The 23,625-nt window shown below is 41.7% G+C and overlaps 1 protein-coding gene and 1 non-coding gene across 3 annotated transcripts in view; both read left to right on the forward strand.

The window, feature by feature from the left end:
* The first annotated feature begins 695 nt into the window (after window positions 1-695).
* The window catches only part of SPTLC1 (serine palmitoyltransferase long chain base subunit 1), a 38,925-nt gene continuing 15,995 nt past the window's right edge, over window positions 696-23,625 (forward strand). Inside the window, exons 1-6 of one of the 2 annotated variants that reach the window (XM_077344480.1) lie at window positions 696-781; window positions 10,119-10,349; window positions 13,695-13,802; window positions 14,920-15,014; window positions 19,127-19,220; window positions 20,256-20,328. In XM_077344480.1, the coding sequence (XP_077200595.1) occupies window positions 10,206-10,349; window positions 13,695-13,802; window positions 14,920-15,014; window positions 19,127-19,220; window positions 20,256-20,328 (514 nt within the window). In that variant the 5' untranslated portion in view covers window positions 696-781; window positions 10,119-10,205. Of the gene's footprint in view, window positions 782-10,118; window positions 10,350-13,694; window positions 13,803-14,919; window positions 15,015-19,126; window positions 19,221-20,255; window positions 20,329-23,625 lie in introns of those variants that run through there. The other variant, XR_013232506.1, reaches the window with a different exon arrangement.
* On the forward strand, window positions 23,462-23,566 carry LOC143842515 (U6 spliceosomal RNA). Its single transcript, XR_013233155.1, has one exon. It is a non-coding gene; the product is annotated as a U6 spliceosomal RNA (small nuclear RNA).

Here is a 23,625-nt window from a genome sequence, read left to right on the forward strand (position 1 = left end):
CATGGATGACACCAGGTCTCCACCATGGACTGAAGGGGGCGCGTCCGCATGGACGTTGAAGTCGCCCAGGATCAGAAGCCTGGGGTACTGCAACGCCCAGGCGGCCGCCGCCTCCAGCAGGCGGGGCAGGACATCTGGCGGTGCGTTGGGCGGACGGTATACCAACCAGATAGCCACACTCTCGACCGAGTCCCATCCAATACCGACACACTCCACTCCACTGATTTCCGGCGCTGGGAGAGCCCTGCAGGTGAGGACCTCCCAGACCACAATTGCCACCCCCCCTCCCCTCTTGTGGGTCCGAGATTGGTGAAGGACCAAGTATCCTGGTGGGGCTAGTTCTTTCCGGGCCGCTGACTCGCCTTCCCTCACCCAGGTCTCGGTCTTGAGACACCTTCGGGTAAAGAAAAGTGGCATATAAGATCCAACTCTTCTTCTTTAAAGTTACTGCCTGACTGAGGTCTAGGCTTTCTGTGGGCATTCCCTCTCAAGTGATCTCTATCGGCATATCAGTCATATGGTTGGCATAACTATGGTCCTTTCCTGTGCGTTGTCCTATCATATGACTGCAGTGCAGGATTCAAAACCCATATTCAGAACTCTCAGAAATGTGATAATGAACATGCTCCCATCCTCCACTCAATAGAACGTGCTGTGTTTTCTTTGTCCCTGTCTTCAACCCGTTCTGTTTAGACGCGCCTCCGACGCATCAGGCCACCGGCCGCCGAGACAAGGACACCGCGCCGCCGCCGCCCACCCTCGAAAATGCCTCCTCTTTCAGGTACGCTTCCTTCCCTCACGCTGCCCTCGCCTGTCCCTCGCTCTGCCCCCACCTGCCAGCACCCATTGTATTTTTTATACAATGGGCTTTTTTCCTAGTTACCATATAAACCTCCAGCTCTCTTACTTTGTTAATCTTCTTTACAAGATCTCTGCAACTCAGTGCTAATTTATTTTCTTACAATGCCAGGAATGATACCATGCCTATGGTTGAAATCCACATGTCCCTGCCCTGCCTGTCTCCCACTGATTGCCTGAGATGAGTGTGACTAAAGTATAGTGCCTCATATGCAGCTTTGAAATCACCTTCATGGGCAACTCCATGAAATGCATTTACATTTATTTATTTGTATCATTTATATCCCTCATTTCCCCCCAGTTATGATCCAAAGCAGCTTACATCATTCTCCTCTCTGTGAGGTTTGTCATTTCCCCAAGAAAAATAAACCTTATTTAGAAAAGTTTCTTTATTAGAGCAGAGCAAGATACTACACGTAAGGCATAGTTAGAACTGGCTTTACAAAACACTAGCAAACAGATATAGGGGCCGGAGAAAGTGTCCCCCTTTCTGGGAACACAAAGCAGATACCACTTCAAGGAAGTCACAACATCTTGATAATTTACGGGTGTGAAAGTGAAGGAAAGAAGGGAAGACCAAATGGCTGTGGGAAGGTGAGGAATGCTAAGGCATCTAGAGACTTCAAAGGGATTTCCTCAGGTGTCAGCTACACTGAGACATGGCAAAGCATTAAATCAGGGTAAGACTACAATCAACTAAATCATGGCAGAAATACACGGGGTTTCTGACATTCTGCTCCCCCAAGGCCTCTCCCATCTCACCCCCCCCCACTGCTGAAAGAAGCAAGGCAGGTTTCTGGGGGTGGGAATTCCCATATCAACTTAGGAGCTCTCACATGTTCAGCCTCCACCCACTCTTTGTGACCCATGGGGAACTCTTTCCAATCTATGAGATATTGCAACTTTCCTGATGCCATCTAGAGTCATGGATTTGATGCACTTCATAGTGGGTGTGTTCATCCACAAACACAGGGATAGGCGCCTTCGGGGCAGGGTGCCACAGGTCACGTTCAGGAGCTCATTGCAACAAACTGGAATGGAAAACAGGATGTACATTTTTGTAAGTCTTTGGCAAATCTAGTTCTACTGTCACCTCATTCACAATCCTGGAGATGTGGAAGGGCCCCACAAACCGCAGGCTTAATTTCTTAAGAAAGTTGTTGGCAATAAAGGTATATGGTGGATAGGTAAACCTCATCACTTGGGGACGGGATTAGTATTGGTATCATAGTCCACTACTCTGTTATACTTCACTGGCTCTGAAAACACTGAATAGTGATCTAGTGGCTGGCAGAGGCAAATCTCTTTGTGCTCTAGAAAAGGGTACAGCCAGAGAACCAGCTAAAACCTGTAAGAGGAACTTACTAGACAGGGTTTGGAAATTAGAGTATAATCTTGGGTAGAACAGCACCCCTGAAAAGCAAACCTGACCTATCAAAGAGTGTGTGACCTCATCCAAGATTTTTTTTCCCCCTTATAAAATTTCCTGTTATAGCTGCTGTTTGTTTTGAATTCATTTTGTTCTGGATTAATTTCTTTTACTTTCATTACAGGCACAAGGTTAGGATAATATCTCAAGTTTCACTTCCATATTCATAGAATACCATAGCATAGCTTCACATGATCATCCCCCAATGGCTGCATGTAGATATTAAATATGGGGAATAAAATTGATCTTTGAAGATAGCTTTTCCCAAACAACCTTCTAAAATCAAGACAAATGACTACCCTAAATACCATTCTCCAAGATGTTCCAGAAGAATATCGCTCCTCTTCTGTGTTTGGCTCACCACAGAATGATGTCAGGGGGAGAACTATGCTATACCTCTGGTGATGTCATTGCCACAATCAAATAGGTGATGAGGAATATTTTTATACCCCACTTCTACCTTAAAGACTCTCAAAGTAGCTTACTATCACCCTTCCCTTCCTTTCCTGTCAGGCATGTTTTGAGGTTGGTGGGGCGGAGAGAATTCCGAGAACAAAGTCACCTGGCAGGCTTTATGTGGAGGAAGGGAGAATCAAACCCAGCTCTCCAGATTACAGTCTGATGTTCTTGACCACTTTGCATGCTGGATGCCCATGACACTCCACAACTCCATTCCAAGTAACTTTTACAATTACAGCGGATGTACAAATTGAAGAGGAAGTGAAAATTACACACACACAAAACACTATGTTGACCAACTATAATATTCAGGTAGCTGAGTTGCTGCTTTGAAGAAATCCTCCATCATTTGTGACATGAATCATTCTATCTTCAACTCCCTCCAGGCAGTTAATCATCTGCCAGTCTGCCACACGAACACAATTCAAGGCAATGTAGCCTGTTTTCAAGCAACTGGTAGTCTATATACCAGTTGCTTATGTAAAATTAGTCCAGTCTGCCCTTTGATTTCAGTGGGTTTAAAACCCAAATAAGTCTGCATATGACCACACTACACTTGGGAACCTTGCTTATCCACAACATTGTTAACAACACAACAAAACAAAATCAGAGTCCAGTGGCACCTTTAAGACCAACGAAGATTTATTCAAGGCGTGAGTTTTCGAATGCAAGCACTCTTCCTCAGACTAAGAACTGACCATCATAACAGTGGTAATATATAAGCAAAAGGTCTTAAAGGTGCCAGTGGACATTTGTTTTGTTGTGCTGCTTCAGACCAACATGGCTACCCCACTTGAATCTATAGTTAACAACACAAACAACTCCTTTGGGGAAAGCAGGAAAAGGGTGTTGGCTGTACTGAAGGCACAAACATGCATTCCTGTTTTTCTGCTTGTTCTGCCCCTGGCTGCCAGCTGAAATGTAATATTACTTCACTCCTCCTCCCCACTTGCACTTTTCTGCAGATATGGTGTTATTTCTAAAATACGTATGGAGTTTTATAATCACCTGCATATTGTACATGACTCTCATAATACTGGTAATTCATCACAACAGGATATTAGCATTGATTCCACAGTAATCTTTCTCTTAAGAAATATTGTGCAGCTGTGTGAGAAAAGCTGGTAAGCTGGCAATGTTAGGTTTCAGTTCGGTTTGAAAAATAGTCAATAAGCATATCCCTTTATGGTGATAGGTAGGTAAAGGTAAAGGTATCCCCTGTACAAGCACCGAGTCATGTCTGACCCTTGGGGTGACGCCCTCCAGCGTTTTCATGGCAGACTCAATACGGGGTGGTTTGCCAGTGCCTTCCCCAGTCATTACCGTTTACCCCCCAGCAGCAAGCTGGGTACTCATTTTACCGACCTCGGAAGGATGGAAGGCTGAGTCAACCTTGAGCCGGCTGCTGGGATCGAACTCCCAACCTCATGAGCAAAGCTTTCAGACGGCTGCCTTACCACTCTGCACCACAAGAGGCTTATGGTGATGCAACTTGTAAAAACCAAAGAGCTGGTGCTTGGTTTGAAATATGCATAAGACAACACTCTGCTGGGGGGGGGGCGAGAGACCTCAAGATGGCGCCATAAGAAAGCTGGACTTTAGTTCAGCTCTTAAGCCATGCCGAGGGTCAGGGGCTTATGCACCTGGCTGACCTGAACAGATACGCAAATCTGCTCACCGGTCGCCCCAGGAACCGGGAACGGTGACCTGAGGGTCCTACAGATCCGTAGGGAGAAGCAAGACCTCCCTGGATTAATAGCGGCATTGAGCTCAAGGTCAAGATGGCGTCTTTGTCGCAAACAACTTTACAAGCTTGAAACGACCAGCCGACCTCACATTCTTCCCAGACCATCATTTACCAGATCGATAGGAGCAGAAGCTGACAGAAGCTGGAACCTACAACAGTAAGAATTGAAAGCTTTCTGGCTTTTCTCTCTCTCCTCTCACAAGCTCTTCCCTCCCCCCCCCCTCAACCAACTTACAAGCGAATTCCTTCTTTCCCCCGAGTGAGAGACTCCCAGCTAATTACACCCATTAACCAAACAAAGAGAGTGCTTTGAAGATTTATGGGTGAACGTTCAGTGGGAGAATTTGACTTGATACGGAGATCGACAAACTGATAATTTGGGATCGCTCGTGCTCCCGCGAGACCTCACGAGACTTCCTGTTTATAGTTTGTGACTGCCTAGAACTATGGAAGAATTTACAAAGGCACAGCTTTTCCATTTGTTATGCAAAGGAAACTCAGAGATACTGAAAGCAATCAATAAGCTGGAAAAGGAAATTCGTGGGACTAAGGGGGAGTTTTTGGATGGAGCCCAAGATCCGGAGAGACCAGCTGATGACGCAGCTCAGCTAACAGTAAATCAAGTGAAACTTCAGGAGGGAGAGAGTGCCAGAGATGTAAAAACCCAAAGTATCTTTAAAGAACCCGGGAAAACAGATTCATGGAAGGAAAGTACCAAAAACCTGGAAGTCTATTCAGAGCAGGAAATGACTTGGATCAGCAAAATAAAAAGAGTCTACTCAAAAGCGACAACAACTAGGAAGCTATCAGGAGATATTTCTGTGCGACCAGAGATCCAGATTGACAAAGGACTCAGAGCCCCCTCAAAGGCGACTACAAGCAAGAATCAAGCAAGAGATTTCTCTGGCCCTGACAGAAGGACAATCAGAAACACTCTACTATGGAAAAAAATACAATTTCATTTTCTGCGACCACCTGAAAGATGAGCTGAACAATGGAGTATTCTCCTGGCTTCTTGTGAGAAAAAAAAAAAAGCAGTAGCAACCTTTAGGACAGGTCTAATATATGAAGGGAACTGACTTTATATCACTTAAGACAATAATAGAATATATCCTTATAACAGATTATACCTTCCTATGTAACAACAACTACTTTGTTAAGAAAGATGGTAATAACCCCTAGATCAGGATTAATATGCGCTGGGAATTGAATATGTATGTTAATATGTATGCCAAAAGAGGATGACAAACCATATTTTATAGGCATTAACAAGACAACAGTAGTAATTCTTGGGTTAGTGCCAACTTATGAAGGAGACTGACCTAATATCATTTAAGATAATAACAGAATGTACTCCTATAACAGATCTCATATGTATTAATAATCACTTGGCTAAGAAACGTGGTAAAAACTTCTAGACTAGGAATAATATGTGATGAGAACTAAATATCTATGTTAAAAGAGATGGCAAACCATATCAACTGGTCGCTTTCTCAATACAACTTCTCTGTAAATGCTTTATATAATAATAAACAATAAAATTATTATAAAAAAAAAACACTCTGCTGGGGTGTGAGGAAGGTCAGCTTAATCATAAAATTGTTTTGATCTGAACTTAATTCTTGTGACATATGGTCTGATCCTAAGCAGGTCACTGGTACTTGCTTTGTAGGACAGCAACTATAATCACAAGTTAAGGCAAACATGGCTTGCTTCCTCACAGTGTAGGACCACATTAAGACTGGCTAGGAAGTGACTTAAAGGTAAAGGTATCCCCTGTGCAAGCACCGGGTCATATCTGACCCGTGGGGTGACTCCCTCTAGCGTTTTCATGGTAGACTCAATACAGGGTAGTTTACCAGTACCTTCCCCAGTCATTACTGTTTACCCCCCAGCAAGCTGGGTACTCATTTTACCGACCTTGGAAGGATGGAAGGCTGAGTCAACCTTGAGCTGGCTGCTGGGATCAAACTCCCAGCCTCATCGGCAGAGCTTTCAGACTGCATGACTGCTGCCTTACCACTCTGTGCCACAAGAGCCTCGGGAAGTTACTTAGGAAAAGGCTAATTATGAGAGCTCTCATCCCCTCTTCACAGGATGCCATCTGGAAGAACAGGAGCTGTGGAACTTGGGAAGCTAGTTTTTATCCTCATGGCTCGCATGTTACTCCCACACATCCTTGCATACTTACTATGACACAGAATGTGTCAGCTTGAATAAAAATTTAGATTTCATCTATTCATATTCTTCCTTCTTAATTGAGTATCAAAGTCACTGATAAGTCATCTCCTAGAAGTTCATGAATCTGTCTTTTTATTATTATTATTATTTTATTATTATTTATTATTATTATTATTTAATATTATTGATGCACGTTGATGCCACACTAACAATATTTAACTCTTTAAAAAAATCCATTCTCCTGGCAGTCGTTACCTGACTGGTCAAGGTTGTTCATCTTTTGATCTAGTCTTACTTTTTTGTTATATTCATATCTCCCATTTCTTCCATCAATTAAACCCAAGGCAACATACATACCTTCCCAAGGTAGCCCTGCTTAGTTGTCACACATTATTGGACTGCTGCATGAGGTTTTGCAACCTGAGCATTTTGCTCATCTACTCAATTTGGGATAACTCTTAGGATTGTTCTTAGGACTGTCCCAAATCTCTGACTCTGACCTAAGAAACAGTTACCTTCTCTTGAAGCGATGTGTAGGTGAAAACTTTGGAGTAGAAGAGAAAGTTATAAAAGCAGGCACTGATTTATTTACATAGAGTCTCTGCAAATTCATCTCAGCCCTGGCTCTCATTACATTAGATTAGGTTAACATCAGACTAATATTAGATTGAGATCAGTGCCCCCACCCTGAACAAGGAGGGATTATTAGAGATTATGGTCGCCATTGCATAGTCGGTTAGTATGTGATTGTTATTTTAATGGGGATTTTATTGGGGTTTTAGAATTGTACGTGTAAACCGCCACGAGACTATGGTGGGTGGCGGTATAGAAGAGAACTAAGAGAGAACTGCAGCCAGGAGCAGTCCTGTGACAGTTGGAAGGCTATTAATTGTAGAAGATCAAACAAAGAACTCCTGCGATCAAACTGAGGCTAAAAGTTGAGATTTTGATTAATGTTGAAGAAGAGTTGGTTCTTATATGCTGCTTTTCCCTACCCAAAGGAGGCTCAAAGTGGCTTACTGTCACCTTCCCATTCCTTGACTATGATGGTAAGAAGGGCCTGGAACTAAATCTTAACTAGCAAATCTTACCTGGCAAGAATGTAAGACCTAGATAAATACTCACCCTTGGAAGCCAATATATTTATCCCTTTTTAGACTAAATATACCTGTTACTTTAACTTATTAAAGTTCTTGGTGTTACAACTACTTGCTAGCTCATTTGTTGGAACCCACCAGGGTTGAGGCAGAAGTTGCTAGCCCTGCAAGGTATTCCACATTTGATTCTATTCTCATTTGTACAGTGAACTACCAATTAGTACAGTAATTACACTGTCAGGAAGGAAGTGCTAGAGAGCAGGAACTATCAAAGATTACTATGCACAGGTATCTCCCCTCAATTTCATCATGGATGTCCATCGGGTTTTCTTTGTCTGTGTTCATTTTCCTCCCTTCAGTGCATAGTTCACTTTCTGGTTGCCGTTTCTCTGGTTTCTGAGAGCACTTTTGTATCAATTTCCCTCTTCTTTCACTTCTAAACTGAACATAATACAAAAGCATACAGATTCCCTTGGATTTCCTACCCTATACCCTTATTGACCCCCTCAAATGTCACTTCAAATCCACATTAAGAAGGGAGAGTTGGTTCTTATATGCCGCTTTTCTCTTCCCGAAGGAGGCTCAAGCAACTTACAGTCGCCTTCCCTTTCCTCTCCCCACAACAGAGAACCCTGTGAGGTAGGTGAGGCTTAGAGAGCCCTGATATTACTGCTCAGTCAGAACAGCTTTATCAGTGCTGTGGCAAGCCCAAGGTCACTCAGCTGGCTGCATGCAGGGGAGTGTAGAATCGAACCCATCATGCCAGATTAGAAGTCCACACTCCTAACCACTGCACCAAACTGGCTCTCTGATTTGTTTCTGGACCCAGTTCAAGATGTTGGTAATAGCCTTAAACACCTACACCCACATCAGTATTCCCAAGCATTAAGATCCATCAGCGGAAAGTCCATGTGGAAACCAACTAAAACGGGTGATACTGGCTTTTATCCCTCACACAGGAAGACTTTTTCAGCTGCTGTCCATGGGTTATGCTTATTTTAATATATATTCCTTTTATCTCCCTGGCCCAAAGCAGCTTTCCACATTGTTCCCTTCTCCTCCATTAAATCTTCACAACAACTTTGTGTGGGTATATTAGGTGAGAGGCCCACGGTCACCCAGACTTCCATAGTTGGATAGGGAATTCAAACCTGCTTATTCCAGATACTAGTCTGACATTCTAAACATTATAGCATGTCATTACAGAACTTCCTGCCCCTGGAGGGGCTAAAGACATTCTTCTTCTGGAAAGGCATACAAGCTCAATTAGAGGGATGGTGCACAGTTCTACCTTTGTAATTAATGAAATATGTCAATTTATTTAATATACACCTTTCTCCCCGGCACTCTGGGACCCAAGGCACATAACAACACCTTAATAAAACTCAACACATTAAAATCTAAAGCAATTTATGCCCCATCCAGCAGGGTTTATCCAGACTCAGGCAACCCTGAAAGCTCTCTGCAGCAGCTGTTTTGTAGCCCCACCAGATAGCCAAGAGTGCTGGAGCCACCCTGTCTTCCGTCAGGAGGTTGTTTCAGAGTCCGGGAGTGGCTATTGAAAACACCCAAGGCCAGAATAATGAAGAACACATTTTAGACAATTAGGGGACTAATAACAGAGCTTGCTGGGGAGATCCGAGCTCTGAGCCCACTCCTTTCAGGGAATGCAACCCTCTCCAGAACAGGCTGACTCCCCAGTCCATTAAGCGGCTTTCTGACTGACCAGTAGCATCTCAGCCTTGTCTGGATTGAGCTTCAGTTTACTGACTCTAATTTACCTTGTTATCTTATCCAAGCACCCATTCAGGACTTCCACAGCCCCAACTGGTAGAGCTCTAAGGAGAACTAGAGCTTGGTGTTACCCACCACTTGGTGACACCTCACTCCAACAGTACAGTTGCCATGCTGCCTGAGAGACCCACGCATGCCACCTTTGTACATTCCCTGGGCAGTCAAAGCCCTGACCAGAACCTATTCCACACAAATGGTTAATGCACTTCAGACGATTTTCTTGTTCTGCACAGGGAAACCCACCTGCAAAAGCACATTGAAAGTGCATTATCCTACATGTGCAGAATTATCTCAGGTTTGCATGTGCCAAAGCCCCTTTCAACCATAGCCTACAGGGAACCTCTTCATGGTGCTGCCTATCTCCCAGGCCCTGCAACCACATGGTCTGTCGCAGCAGCCTGGGCTGTTTCTCGGGAGGTGCACGTGCGCTTTTGGGGGTCCTCAAAGGTCGTTCTTCCACCAGGACGCGGCCCTTGCATGACACTGTGACGTTTCCCCGACGTCTAGTGAACCAGCATTAGGCGCGCGTTCTCTGCTCCCTTCTCTTTTGCAGGTTCCGGCATCCGGCCGGGGGCGTTCCGGCCGCGCTTCTCTCCGCTCCAGTCCACTCCAGCCCTGCCGAGCCCCGCCCCGCCGCGTCATGTCCTCGTGGCCCGCCCCGTGGCTTTTGTGGGCGGCGGTGACGTCGGCGGCCATCAGGATCCGGAAGTCATTCGGGGCGATGGCGGCGGAGGGCATGGGGCAGCAGTGGGTGCTCGTGGAGATGGTCCAGGCCTTTTCCGAGGTGAGCGTGGCGGGCGGGTTGACGAGGCGTGGTCGCCGGGGTCCATGCCTGCGGAGCCCCGCGGGTGACGCGGAGAAGGGAGTGGGAAGCGACGGCCGGTCTGGGCTGGGGGAGAGACTGAGGTCGGCTTCAGAGCCGCAGCTCTTTAAATGAGCTGCTTCAGGGGCTTGAAACACAATCCTGATTCGATCCTGGGGCGGGGAATTCAAGCTTTTTCTTCTGAATTGGGCGCTGTCGAGACCTCATCCGGTCGCTCCGGTGAAGCCCAAGAGGAGACAAGGCGACCCTGGTCGTCCAAGAAAAAAGGTTCTTGTTGAAGGGAAGGAAAAGATTAATTATGCTTGGTTAATCCTTGAAGGTGCTGTACTTGTTTATGAGCCTCGAATGTTAGTAATTTAAGGCAATAACCCTGGGCATACTTACACTTACTGGTAAATAAACAAACCCCGCTGAACAGGATGAGTGCAGAAATGGAATTCAGCTGTAGGTCTTGTTGTTACCAAAGCCACGGGGCAGAAAATCTACCACTGCTCTGTTTTTCTAAGGGGGGAGGGAGTCTAAACATGTAATGTTTCTGAAAACTGCATAACAAAAAGTCAATACAGTTGCTGAACTAACATTGTTATTGTCTTTCTTCTTTCACACGAGAGAAAGGATAGTGGAGCCACCAATTTGATATGGGGTTAAGAAGGAATGCATATATTGTTCATGGAGAGTAATAGTGAGACATGTGCCCCAGTGACCTTTATGGAACAGCTCTGCTGAAATAGAGGAGCGGACAGGTTCACAGCATTGTAATGTAAAATTTGTGAGTGTGCTAAAATTAGTGTGTCAAACAATTTTCAGTGCCTTTGGGTGTTTTCTTAAATATAAACAATATATAAGTGAGGTACATGATATATTGATTTTCATTTTATAATTTTCAATCCAGTAAACATTTTCATATGTATAGAATCAACCCCCTGCATTATGCAGGACACTCAGAACCCTATCGCTCATCCACTGTAACTTGCCACCCCCTTGAACTTTCATTCAATTTATATTCTATAGCAACCCTCACTGTGACAATTGTTAAACCATTTGAATATAACATTAACACTCTTGACTATTTTTCCTAATCAGGTATTTCAATTCAAATATTTGTTTGTATAGGTTATAAAATTATTCTTCTTAATTATAAGTCAAAATAGGCATGCTAAATTGTGTCACACTATAGGCCATCCAAACATTATTCTGGGAAATTCTGCAGTTGAGATTGTTCAATGATTCAAGAGTATTCATCATTTATATATTAAGAAGAAGAAGAAGAGTTGGTTCTTATATGCCCCTTTCCCCTACCCGAAGGAGGCTCAAAGCAGCTTTACAGTCGCCTTCCCATTCCTAAAAGCCAAACTTGTTTAGTTACAATTTTCAGACAAAATATCTCCAAAAATAAAATAGCTTACAGGTATCAGATGTTCACTGTTAAATATAGGTGATATTGATTAAAGACTTTGCTTTCAAGTCTACAAACTGGTGGAAAGGTTGAGTCCTAGATGTTCTTTAATATATACTATTGCCTGGGTACAAGGCAGACAAAAAAATCTCATTACAGTGGAAGTCCTAAAATTACTTGTTAGGAGTTAAGGCTATAATTCAGTGCGTGCACACTTGGCATAAGTGCTGTTGAACTCAATAAGACCGGTTTCTGAGTAAATATAAGCAAGTTTAATTTAATTTGTTGGGTCATATTTTAGGGCAGATATATTTAGTGCTTGGCTGCTAGTTCAGTATTGTTAAATTTGTTTACTATCAATCAGTTGATTAATAGTTTCACTGCTGTACAAATTTCAATGGGAAATTTATTTATTTATTTAATGAAATAAGGTTAGTGGATGGAGCCTGTTGATACCAATGGTCAGTGTTACGGTTTGCATGTACACAACCTCAACTTCAAACCTACCACAGTATCTCCATCTCTAATATCTCTTAAAATCTTTTTTCATCTATTATTATATAAATATTCGGTTCTAGTTGTAAAGGGAGGAGCTGTAGTACAGTGGTAGGTTACCTGCTTTGCTTGAGAGGTCTTACATTTAATCCCTAGCATTTCCAGTTAATTGATAAGTAGGTAAAGAGAAATAATATGAGGACTTGAGAGATGTGTCATGAGTTGCTGTTGACTAAAGGTTTCTGTCTAAGACAAATGCATGTATGTTTACTGGGTTAAATAGGCAAGTATTTTGATTTAACATGAAGCAGTGCCCACTGACCATTGGCTGATACCACTCTACCAGAAGTAGCACAGTCTCTAATCAGAAGCAGTATCTCATCACTCAAAGTTCAGGGACTGCTGACCAGCGTCCTACTGAAAAAAAAAATTTTTTTTACAGTCCACATATCTGTAAATCAGAGAAATTTAATTGGTTTAGCCTGCAGTGTAGTAAGAACTAATAATTATTTCGCTACGTATCTTAACCTTTCCTCCTCCAATTTACCTGTCTACATTTATTTGGATTTTTATCCCACCCATTCTTTGCGGATTTGGGCAATTTACATTGAACATTGTATACCTCTTACATAGAACATTACATTGTCTGTAACAATGAGCAACCTTCAATTACAGGATGGTTTGCATGTTTTGCAGTTTTGCATGGTTTGCAGTTTAATAATGTTCAACAGAACCAACACATCATCACTATATCTACCAAGTGGGAATTCACAAGGGCTTACAGGATCATCTCAGTTTTCTGCTCTCCCATCATTCCCTCTTTCCTGAAAGCCCTTCAAATTAATCCTTATCAAATTGAAACCTTCTGCACAAGCACCACTGTAAAGTATTATGTATCTGTAAAGTAATTTTGTAGTTTCACAGCCACAGAATGCTTCCATATTATGATTAGGCTGGGATGAATAAACAAACATTATTTCAGTACCTTAATGAGAATACATACAGCTTCTGTTCCTCTCCTGTGGTTTTTAGTATCACTGAGGGTCTTGCTACAAGAGACGTCTGACTAAAGACTAACCTTTAAAAGTCTCCCCTCCCCCCACCCCTTCTGCTCTACACAACAAGAGGAGAGGTCCCTTTTGGTGACTAAAAAAATGGATGGAGGCATCTGAGTGTCTTGTTGCCAGGCATGTGATTCCAGACTGAGGGACACCCAACTACCCCCCACACACACACACACACAACCATTTTCTGTTTGGACGTTGCCAAGCTTTTTTAATGTTTATAATGTCAATATAATTGTACTATAAGGAAATTTTAGGTATAGCTAAAATGGTGAATTAAACATTTTAAAGTAGATTACTATCTTGAAGAAATTATTAATATTCAATTAATATTTTTGTTTTAATTTCTAGGCTCCAACTTATCATCTTATTTTGGAAGGTATTCTAATCCTTTGGATAATCAGACTGCTCTTCTCCAAAACATACAAGCTTCAGGAGCGATCTGACCTTACACCAAAGGTTTGATGTCTAATGTACAAATCATTGCTGTTACAGAAAGCTAATGTTCAGTATTTTTGATGGTTATAATGCCTGATGATTGAGAAGACAACAGGCACTGGAAAAGATAGTAATGCTGGGGAAAGTGGAAGGTAGAAAGAAAAGGAAGACTTAACATGAGGTTGATTCCAACAAGGAACCCTCAGTTTGTAAGACCTGATAATGGGTCTCAATGAAAGGACGTTTTTGAGGACTTTAATACACAAGGTCACCGTAAATTGTAAGTGACTTGATTGCACATAATGCTTGATATAAGCGCTGTGATATACTCATGCAAGTCTCATTGGACATGTGACTATGTAGTGAAACATGGCCTTTGTTGGATTACTGCATATTTTTAGCGAGTTGGCCGTCGAGGAGCCTGAACCTGCATACGGAGAGGAGGGAGAAGGCACATGCTTATTCATCACACAAAAATACCTGGTACTATAAGAGGATGCTTTCCCCCCCAGCCACAACTATCTGTGGTTCTAAACCAGTCATAATTTGCCATGTTTAGCCTGGCTGTGATAATGAGTAAATTCTTTTCTGTGTTAGTTTGCTGAAGGTATTGTGTGCAGAGTTCAAAGAAAATTGTTCTTATGGTATCTTAAGTCTGAAAAATTGCTACAAGCAGAATTTCCTTCATTGGCTAACTTTTCACAACTATCTTCTGTAGTAACTTTAAATTTGGCAGTTCCTTTTTTACAATTCATAAACTGTTTACATAAATCATGTTTAAAGTTATCTAAGCTGATGTTATAAATTCTGTCTTTAAGCAGAAATATTTCTATAGTGTAGAAAACATAGCTACGTGACAACCATATTTCTCATGTGGAGTACAAGTGTTCCTTCCTATGTAATAGAGAAGTTGTACTTAGTTTAAACCAGTATGTTGTGTTGATAACAGTTCCTTATTACAACATGTCTTGGAAACATGAATTGCAAATGGGGAATGCTATTTCAAATCATGAAAAAGCAAATAATTAAATGAGTCTACCATGTTTATCTCTAACAACTTTATATCTCACTGATTCATCAAACATGTGTAACTGTCATCAGCTTCTTTGAATTAATTGTTGTTTTGACTTTGTTTTAGGAAAAGGAAGAATTAATTGAAGAGTGGCAGCCAGAACCACTTGTTCCTCCTGTACCAAAAGACCACCCAGCTCTCAACTATAACATTGTTTCAGGGTAAATTAGGAATGAAAGAATTTTATTTTAGACTTGGTCGTAATCATGCACATGTTTACCTGTGGCAAGTTCTACTAAAGAATGAGTTTGGTGTAGTGGTTAAGAACGGCAACTTCTAATCTGGAGAGTCATTTGTGAATCTCCACTCCTCCACATGCAGCCAACTGGGTGACCTTGGGCTAGTCACAGTCTTGTTAGAGCTGTTCTCATAGAATGGTTCTGTCAGAACTCTCTCAGCCTTGCCTACTTCACAGGGTGTATATTGAGGGGAGAAGAAGGGAAGGCAACTGTAAGTCGCGTTGAGACTCCTTCAGGTAGTGAAAGGTAAAGGTATCCCCTGTGCAAGCATCGAGTCATGTCTGACCCTTGGGGTGACGCCCTCTAGCGTTTTCATGGCAGACTCAATACGGGGTGGTTTGCCAGTGCCTTCCCCAGTCATTACCGTTTACCCCCCAGCAAGCTGGGTACTCATTTTACTGACCTCGGAAGGATGGAAGGCTGAGTCAACCTTGAGCCGGCTGCTGTGATTGAACTCCCAGCCTCATGGGCAAAGCTTTCAGATGGCTGCCTTACCACTCTGCGCCACAAGAGGCTCTAGGTAGTGAAAAGTGGGGTGTAAAAACCAATTCTTCAGAGTTATTTGCTTCCTGGAAGAGTTATTTGCTTCCTATTGAGGAAATACTGTTTTATTGCAACATTTCATGTCCCAATAAATATGAGAAAATATGCAGTATATTAATAAACTGAAGCAAAGATTATGGCCTTAAAGATCTTGCAGGGATTATGCTAGAGGCTTTTAAAGGTGCACTCTTACCTTTAGTAGTCTTGAGACGCAAGCTCTGGAGCATCTTGTGTTTACTTGCATGAAGTAAGGGAATGAGTAGCAGCATGCTAGTGTGTATTGCTTGGCATGCAGGCCCCAAGCAACCAAGGCAAACTCTGTGGTGTAGAATAATACAGACACACTGGGAAACCAATATGGCAATTACTGAAACTGAAGAGATGCGACTCTATATAAGGCTAATTCGGATAATTTATTGCCATATTGGTTACCCAGTGTGTCTGTATTATTCTATATATGTTTCTTCAGTGGGACCCTCCCCTCCCAGTTCATTTTTTAAACTCTGTGGTGTGGCAGCATATCATGATGGGCATAAGTAATGGCTCCCAGACTTCTGCAGCCACATACTAGGTCTGAGAAGAGTCACTGATGTGCTCTGGACTAGTGGAGTGTTGCTTGCTCAAAGTGTGTCTAAGTGTAACCCTGGTCTATTTCTTTCCCCTTCCACCCATTTTGTTTGCCCTTGCAACAACATCTTCATATACACACAGGGCAAAAAATTGCTTGCTGCTGCTCCATCTTTTCAGGAAACCACATTAATAAACCACCAAATTATATAAACCACCAAAGAAGGCATTAGCTTCTATATCTGTTGACAGTAGAAAGTTCCATACTACATTACCATTTCTTGGGACTGGGCTTTCCTGCTATTCTTGATTCCCTGCTCCTCCACATGCAGCCAGCTGGGTGACCTTGAGCTCATCACAGCCCTGTTAGAAACTATTCTGACAGAGCAGTCTCTCTCAGAGCTCTCAGCTTCACCTACTTCACAGGACGTCTATCGTGGGGAGAGGAAGGGAAGGCTTTGAAACTTCTTCAGGCAGTGAAAAGCAGGGGATAAAAACCACCTCTACTTCTGTGATTTTTTTGTGATTGATTGCTGAGCTGCTCAAACTGAGAGTATTCTGAGCCCTTTGTAAGGCAATGTCTGTCTGCTTAAGCAAAATGTTCAGAATTTACCTTTTTGAAAGCAGGAATTTGTGCACCTGCCACCACTAATGGTCATCCAGCTTCTAGATCACCTCAGGGTAGTAGCCAAAAATGCTTTGATGTTTGAATCAAATAGCTCAGCTCTAGAAACTAATTGCCTGAGTGCCACTAAGAAGGTAAAAGTCATAAAATAGTCATCATACCATCATAGGTTCAATGGGCAGTATAAATCATATTAAAAGTAAAAGATGTTGCTCTGTGTCCATAGGCAATAACAGCCAATAAAGTGTGGTTTTCAGCTGATTAACAGAATATTAAGTTTGTATGGTACTGGTCTTTTCCTGCTTTCAATAAGCATCTCCAAAGGGTTTCCAGGTCCCTGTTCATCATACTTCCAAGTAGAATTTATTAACAAAAATGGTAGTTTTTGCTGTCTCTAATGCAAAGATGCAATCAAGGTGTGAAGTGGATTAGAATGTAGGTCAGGAGCTTGTTAGTTGTGGTGTTTTCCCCTGGAGAGCTTATCTTTTAGCAATACACTGGCAATCAAAACATTTTACTCAGTGTAGCTAATATAGCTCCTAATGTATTACTTGGATGACATGAGAATGGATGCCTCTGCATGACCATCATGGCTTGTGTACAGTTTGACAAAGGGGCTTTCTGGCATGTGGTAGGTGCCAGCAAGTTGTCTGTGAAGAATTTCAAATCAAAATGGATTCCCAGGTTGCTAAACTTTATTGGATTATGTGAACACAGTTGTGTCCTCATTGGAATTGTGATTTTATCAAGTATAATAATGAAATGTGACTTAATTCATTTTTGCAGAATAATAGGTATCTCTTAGTAAATGAAACTCCATGCTAGGTTGAAATGTATTTTCATAAAAGCGTGACGTCCTTATTTAAAATATTTAAAATGTGTTTTATATATAAATAAATAATATATATATGTAAAGGTAAAGGTATCCCCCTGTGCAAGCACCGAGTCATGTCTAACCCTTGGGGTGATGCCCTCTAGCGTTTTCATGGCAGACTCAATATGGGGTGGTTTAGCAGTGCCTTCCCCAGTCATTACCGTTTACCCCCCAGCAAGCTGGGTACTCATTTTACCGACCTCAGAAGGATGGAAGGCTGAGTCGACCTTGAGCCGGCTGCTGGAATTGAACTCCCAGCCTCATGGGCAGAGCTTTCAGACATTTCTGATGCCTTACCACTCTGCACCACAACAGGATCTATATATACATAACTATTTTGCAAAGACTCTCAGAGGTGAACCTTGAAATGTGCGAAGGCATAACTTCATCAGTTACGAATGCTGTTGCCTTTGAATTGCAGTAATTGCTAATGGTAGGAAGGTTGCTTTACTAAAACTACTAAGCAGCATGTATTAACAGGAAATTTAGGAAAGGTGGAATAATATTCTCGTATAAAGACACATTCATATTTCTACAAGTACGGACTCATGAGGGTCATGTTGTTTGCCCCTGGCTCACTGATTCCTCCTTAATTTCTTGAAAAGTCCCATAGCTTCTAAGCTTTTTCTGCTTCGTTTTGTCCTTCCCACCTAACAATCAAACTATCTTTATCTGCTCTTCTGTCTTCAGCATCTCCTTGAGAAAATGCTGCCTGGTGCTAGCTGCTGGGCCAGGCACAGTAGTGATCTGCAGGTACATCTCATTGCACTTTCTCCACACTATTGAGTTTTTCTTCCTCCATGCAGCCCCCACATCTTCACATTTCCTCACATCCTTCTCTCCTTCCCACTTATCAGGTTCCTTTTATCAGCTATATTTATTAATTGAGAAGAAGAAGAGTTGGTTCTCATATGCCGCTTTTCTCTACCCAAAGGAGTCCCAAAGTGGCTTACATTTGCCTTCCCTTTACTCTCCCCACAACAGACACCCTGTGAGGTAGGTGAGGCTGAAAGAGCCCTGATATTAGTGCTTGGTCAGAACAGCTTCATCAGTGCTATGGTGAGCCCAAGGTCACCCAGCTGGCTGCATGTGGGGGAGCGCAGAATCGAACCCGACTCACTGATTAGAATGTTCATACTACATCGCTGCCCTTTAGCTGAATATTTGAAGGAACTGAGATCTTACCTGTGTTCATTAGAAACTGTGAATTAAATATATACTAAATGTGAAGGACTCAGCAATAATTGTAAAAGTAGCTAAGTCTTTGTTGACAATCTTAAATGAAAATCTTTCCACTGTGGATTCTGTAACTGCAATTGTTAAGTTTTAGTTTTATGCTTTGCTGTTTTATGCCAATAAAAGTACTCTGAAACATGGTTATATTGACATATCAAACTGAGCAATGTTTAATGCTTATTTTTTAAGGCCTCCAAGTCATAAAATTATTGTGAATGGCAAAGAATGCATAAACTTTGCATCATTTAATTTCCTTGGACTTCTGGATAATGAAAGGGTCAAGGTGAGTATCTTATATAGCTGCTGAAATATCAGTAGATAGTACATTGTTTACCCATAGCTAATATTTCCCTAACTAAATACATGTCATCTTTGACAAAATAAATTTTTAATGAACAGTAATATCCTATCTTCGTGGTTTCCTTGTGGAGGGTATGAGACTGAATTTTATGTTGGCAGAATTTAAATTTACAAGAGAAGTAACCCATCAGAATAAAATAGTTTTATTGTGAAGACTTGGTATAGAAAGAGTGTAAAGGGGCGGGGCTACAGTCTTAACTACCTAACTATTCTTTCATTCAGTCTGTTCTGGAGGCAGGCAGGAAGGAAGAGTGCACAAAGGAGCAAGAAGTCTCCAAAGAGCCAACTAGGGCACTGGAGGCAACTATTTGAAAAGCATCAAGAAGTTCCTATGCTAAATACACATGTCCTCTGTTGCCCCCTGCAGGGCATTCTTGATGTTTCTGAATCATGCATGCTACTAATTTTGCATATTCCAACATTTTATTCGTCAACTTATAAAATAAAAGCTTCTTGATAAGATAAAATTTTACCCATGTCCATAGTGTAAAGTAACCATGCAGTTTCTAGTTAAAGTTCATTTATTACTTAACAGGTGTTCCAAAGGGTCATTGAGAAGGTAGAATTTCAAGTAAAAGGAGCCTTTTCAAAATGCTTGTTTAAAAGGAAAGGATGCTATAAGTCTAGGTTTTACTAATATCATTAGGGTCCACTGTTTTGAAAAGGGAGGACTTAACGCTAAGATTCTGCTGCCTTTGATTAAAATGGTTATTTGGCGTGGAGGGATGTTTTATGTCTTTCTGAGAGCATGGAGCTTCTTAGTCTTTTCTCCTACAGCTCAGTCTGCTTTAGCTTTAGCAGTTTAAAGTGTCCATAAAACAGTTATGTTCCATCAGTCTGAACAAGCTGCGTTGTCAAAATGTCAGTGGTGACAATGCATAACAGAAGAGTAATGATTTCTCTTCTACCACAGAACTGAGTTTTAACTGTCTCCCTCCCCTCCATTGTTCCTTTAAAGAATGCAGCCCAAGCTTCTCTGGCAAAATATGGTGTTGGAACTTGTGGACCTAGAGGATTTTATGGAACTTTTGGTAAGTTATGGCATACTTGTCGTGTTTCTGTACAGTATTAAGGATACTGATTAAAAGTTACCTTTTAAGATGGGAGGGCATTTTAATACATTCTTAGTATAAACCAGTTGGCTTAGCAATATAAATAAAAATATAAATAAAAATAGGTAACATTTGCTTTGTAAAGTTTGTGTTGCACGCAGCTGGGGAATTGTTGGCATTTATTCACCTTTCTCACTGAGACTAAAGGTGGTTTAGACAGTGTAAGTTGATACATTTCACTTAATGAAAGTAGGTGCTAGTTAGATGTCTAGTGCATGTATTGCAATGAGTGATTTCAATCATTGCAATAATTATATTAACATTTATAGTGCACAACTTATATAAGTTAGAAAGCTAAAAACAGACAAAACCCACAGGCAAATCACTGAAAATATGCACCATGCAATGCTAAGTCTACAATGATAGACCTAATGTGTTTCGACCACAAAATGGATCTTCTTCAGAGGTCTAATCCTGGACCACATGATGTGGTACAGAATGCAGTGAGATGAAAAAAAAATCAAATTATTTTCTATGAATAACAAGATCAATAATAATGGAACTGATAGAGAAGATGTCTATTTATCAAATGTAAGTCTGTACAGCTGCTAAAAAGTTCTGGTGTGTTGCAGTAGCTTCTGTGCATGTAAGAAAGCAAATGAGTCCAGCATTTGTAACCTGGGCTTCAATAGACAGGGAGGCATCCAGATTCACACCCAGACTTTTGATGGTTGCCAGAGTTGTTAATTGGTCTCCATCAGGATTCAGGAGTTGTAACAACCCATGCCAGGCCAGCTAGCAGCCCTCCATCTTAGATGGCTTCAACTTCAACTGATTCCGCTTGAGCCAATCTGTCACAACCTCCACGCATCTGAGCAAAGGCTCTGGGGGTGTGGATGGATGGCTGTTCATCAACAGATCCAGCTGGGTGTCATCAGCATATTGATGTCACCCTGGCCAACCTTCCTACATCCAGTTGTCTCCGGAGATTTTCTGTGAGGCTGGCTGGAGCCATCTCCACCCTGGGCCAGGTCGGAAGCTGGACTGAAATGGATCAAAAACCAATATTTCATCCATTAGGCTCTGCAGCAGTTTTGCGAACCACAGGCCTCAGTTTCTGTCTAACACCTTTCAGCTGTGTGGGCCTTAAAGACTTCTTTAGCACTGAGCTGCTGGAGACAAAAGGCAGGTTCTGTAGCTCAGTGGAAGGCTGTGGAAAAAAAGACAGGGCACCAGATTTTGAATAGATGCTTTTTTACAGAGGCCACAAGAGGGCAGTCTGATTTCTGGATTAAATCCTTAAAAACTGATATCTGCATTAAGAGTCTTGAAGCCTCAAACAGGGGAGTTCTGTAATGCGAAACCCCTGTGAAATTCCCTACCTGTGTTTAATCAACACCCATGAGGATGTTTCACATTCATCTGCCGTCATAGAGCATGGCATAGACAGCAATACAATGAGGATGATTTCTCTTTAACTGCATTGAAGTTCTAGTTCGATTCCCTGGTGAACTCTTTCCCTAACTATTCTGGTGGCAGTAAAATAATATAAGTTGTTTTGACTAGATCCCTCTCTAGGTATTCAGCCATCAGGCTTTTAGTATAAAGTGAGTGATTTCCATCTGTTGTGAAGAGGCAGCTGGCACTTTAGAGTAAGGTGGCCAGATTTTAACATTGGTAAAGCAGGACACCATTGACCGGGGGGGGGGGGGGGGGCTCTTGATTAAAAATTTGGTCTATATGGAACAACAAAAATGTTCATAGAACGCAAAAATAGTATTGTAATATATATTTTTTAATTTCAACATAAGTACAATTTGCCAGGTACCCCCAGATGTCCCTCCAAAAGTGGGACAATCTGGTCACCTTACTCTAGAAGTATGTGTTCAGCATTTTATATATTATTTGTTAGCTAGTAACAAAGCCTATAGAAATAGTTCTACATGCCTTCTCAATCATTAAACATTGATTTCATCAGAGATGTTAGTCTGAATATGAAGACTGCCATTATGTTTTGATCAGTTGACTGAAGGAGAGAGATTGTGGGTCTTAATAAAATCTGAAGATGCCTATTTCATTGTTGCTTGTGGGAAAAGAAGAAATTGCATTTTGGATTAAAAAGTGGATTAAAATATAAAACATTAATACTTGGAGATGACTTGATAATGGCGGGTATGACTTTTTCCAGTCCAATTGTATGGCTTTATGCAGAAAAGGATGACTTACATTGATGTATTGTTAGGTCAGAAAAACATGACCTCGATCTACTCAGACATAAGGTTCATATGTGGGGAAAATCCCATAGTACTGCTTTCTCCTCCTCACAAACTGAGGACTAGATGTCTATATATGGAAGTGTATATGAGAGCCAGCATGGTGCTGTGGTTAAGAGCAGTGGCCTCTGATTGGGAGAACTGGGTTTGATTCCCCATTCCTCCACTTGTAGTTAGCTGGATGACCTTGGGCCAGTTCCAGTTCGTTCAGAGCTCTGAGCCTTGCTTCAGAGGGTGTCTCTTGTAGGGTTGCGGAAGAGTATATTACTTTGAATCCTTCAGGTAGTAAAAAGTGGGATATAAAAAAAACAGGTTTAAGTGTTTTATTCAAAATGTATAGTATGAAATTTTTATGTGAGATAATATGCAGTATTAGTGACAGGCAGGGACCCATGAGAAACTCAAGGGGAAATTCCCTCATTGTTCCCTGTTTTGTTCTCTGGCTTCTATTATTTGCCCCTAGCCACCTTCCCTGTCCTCCCACTGCCAGCTCATCCTATCTTTTTCCTTCCATGCCCTCTTTCTTCTCCCCCTTGCCCTCTCACTATCAGGCAGCAAAAATCAGTATACATGTGTTGAGCTACAGTAGGGTGCAGAAGCTTGTAGCTGTCCCTTGACTTTTGGGTATATTCATAGTTTTGCTTAACAAAAACTGAGATCTGTATGCTTCTATATATACCAAATAGTACAATTTATTTACATTTCAGCTTTCCCCGAAATGTCCATGGCGTCTTTTTTCTGTGGCTGCAAAATGTCCAGAAATTTTACACCTTGAATTCAACCTTATTCCCAAACATAGCAATCCTGCCATTTCCCATTATGATTAAAATGTTATAGTCAAGTTTCAGAAACACATATACTAAAATTGGAATGACACAGAAAAGATCAGCATGGCCTTCCTGCACAAGAATAACATGCAAATTACTATATTCTGGCAGATCATACTAACATGACAGATTATACTAACATGACAAGTAATAATATAGTATGTGTCATATCCCTG

The sequence above is a fragment of the Paroedura picta genome, chromosome 7 (genome assembly GCF_049243985.1).
Source record: "Paroedura picta isolate Pp20150507F chromosome 7, Ppicta_v3.0, whole genome shotgun sequence".
Classification (NCBI taxonomy): domain Eukaryota; kingdom Metazoa; phylum Chordata; class Lepidosauria; order Squamata; family Gekkonidae; genus Paroedura; species Paroedura picta.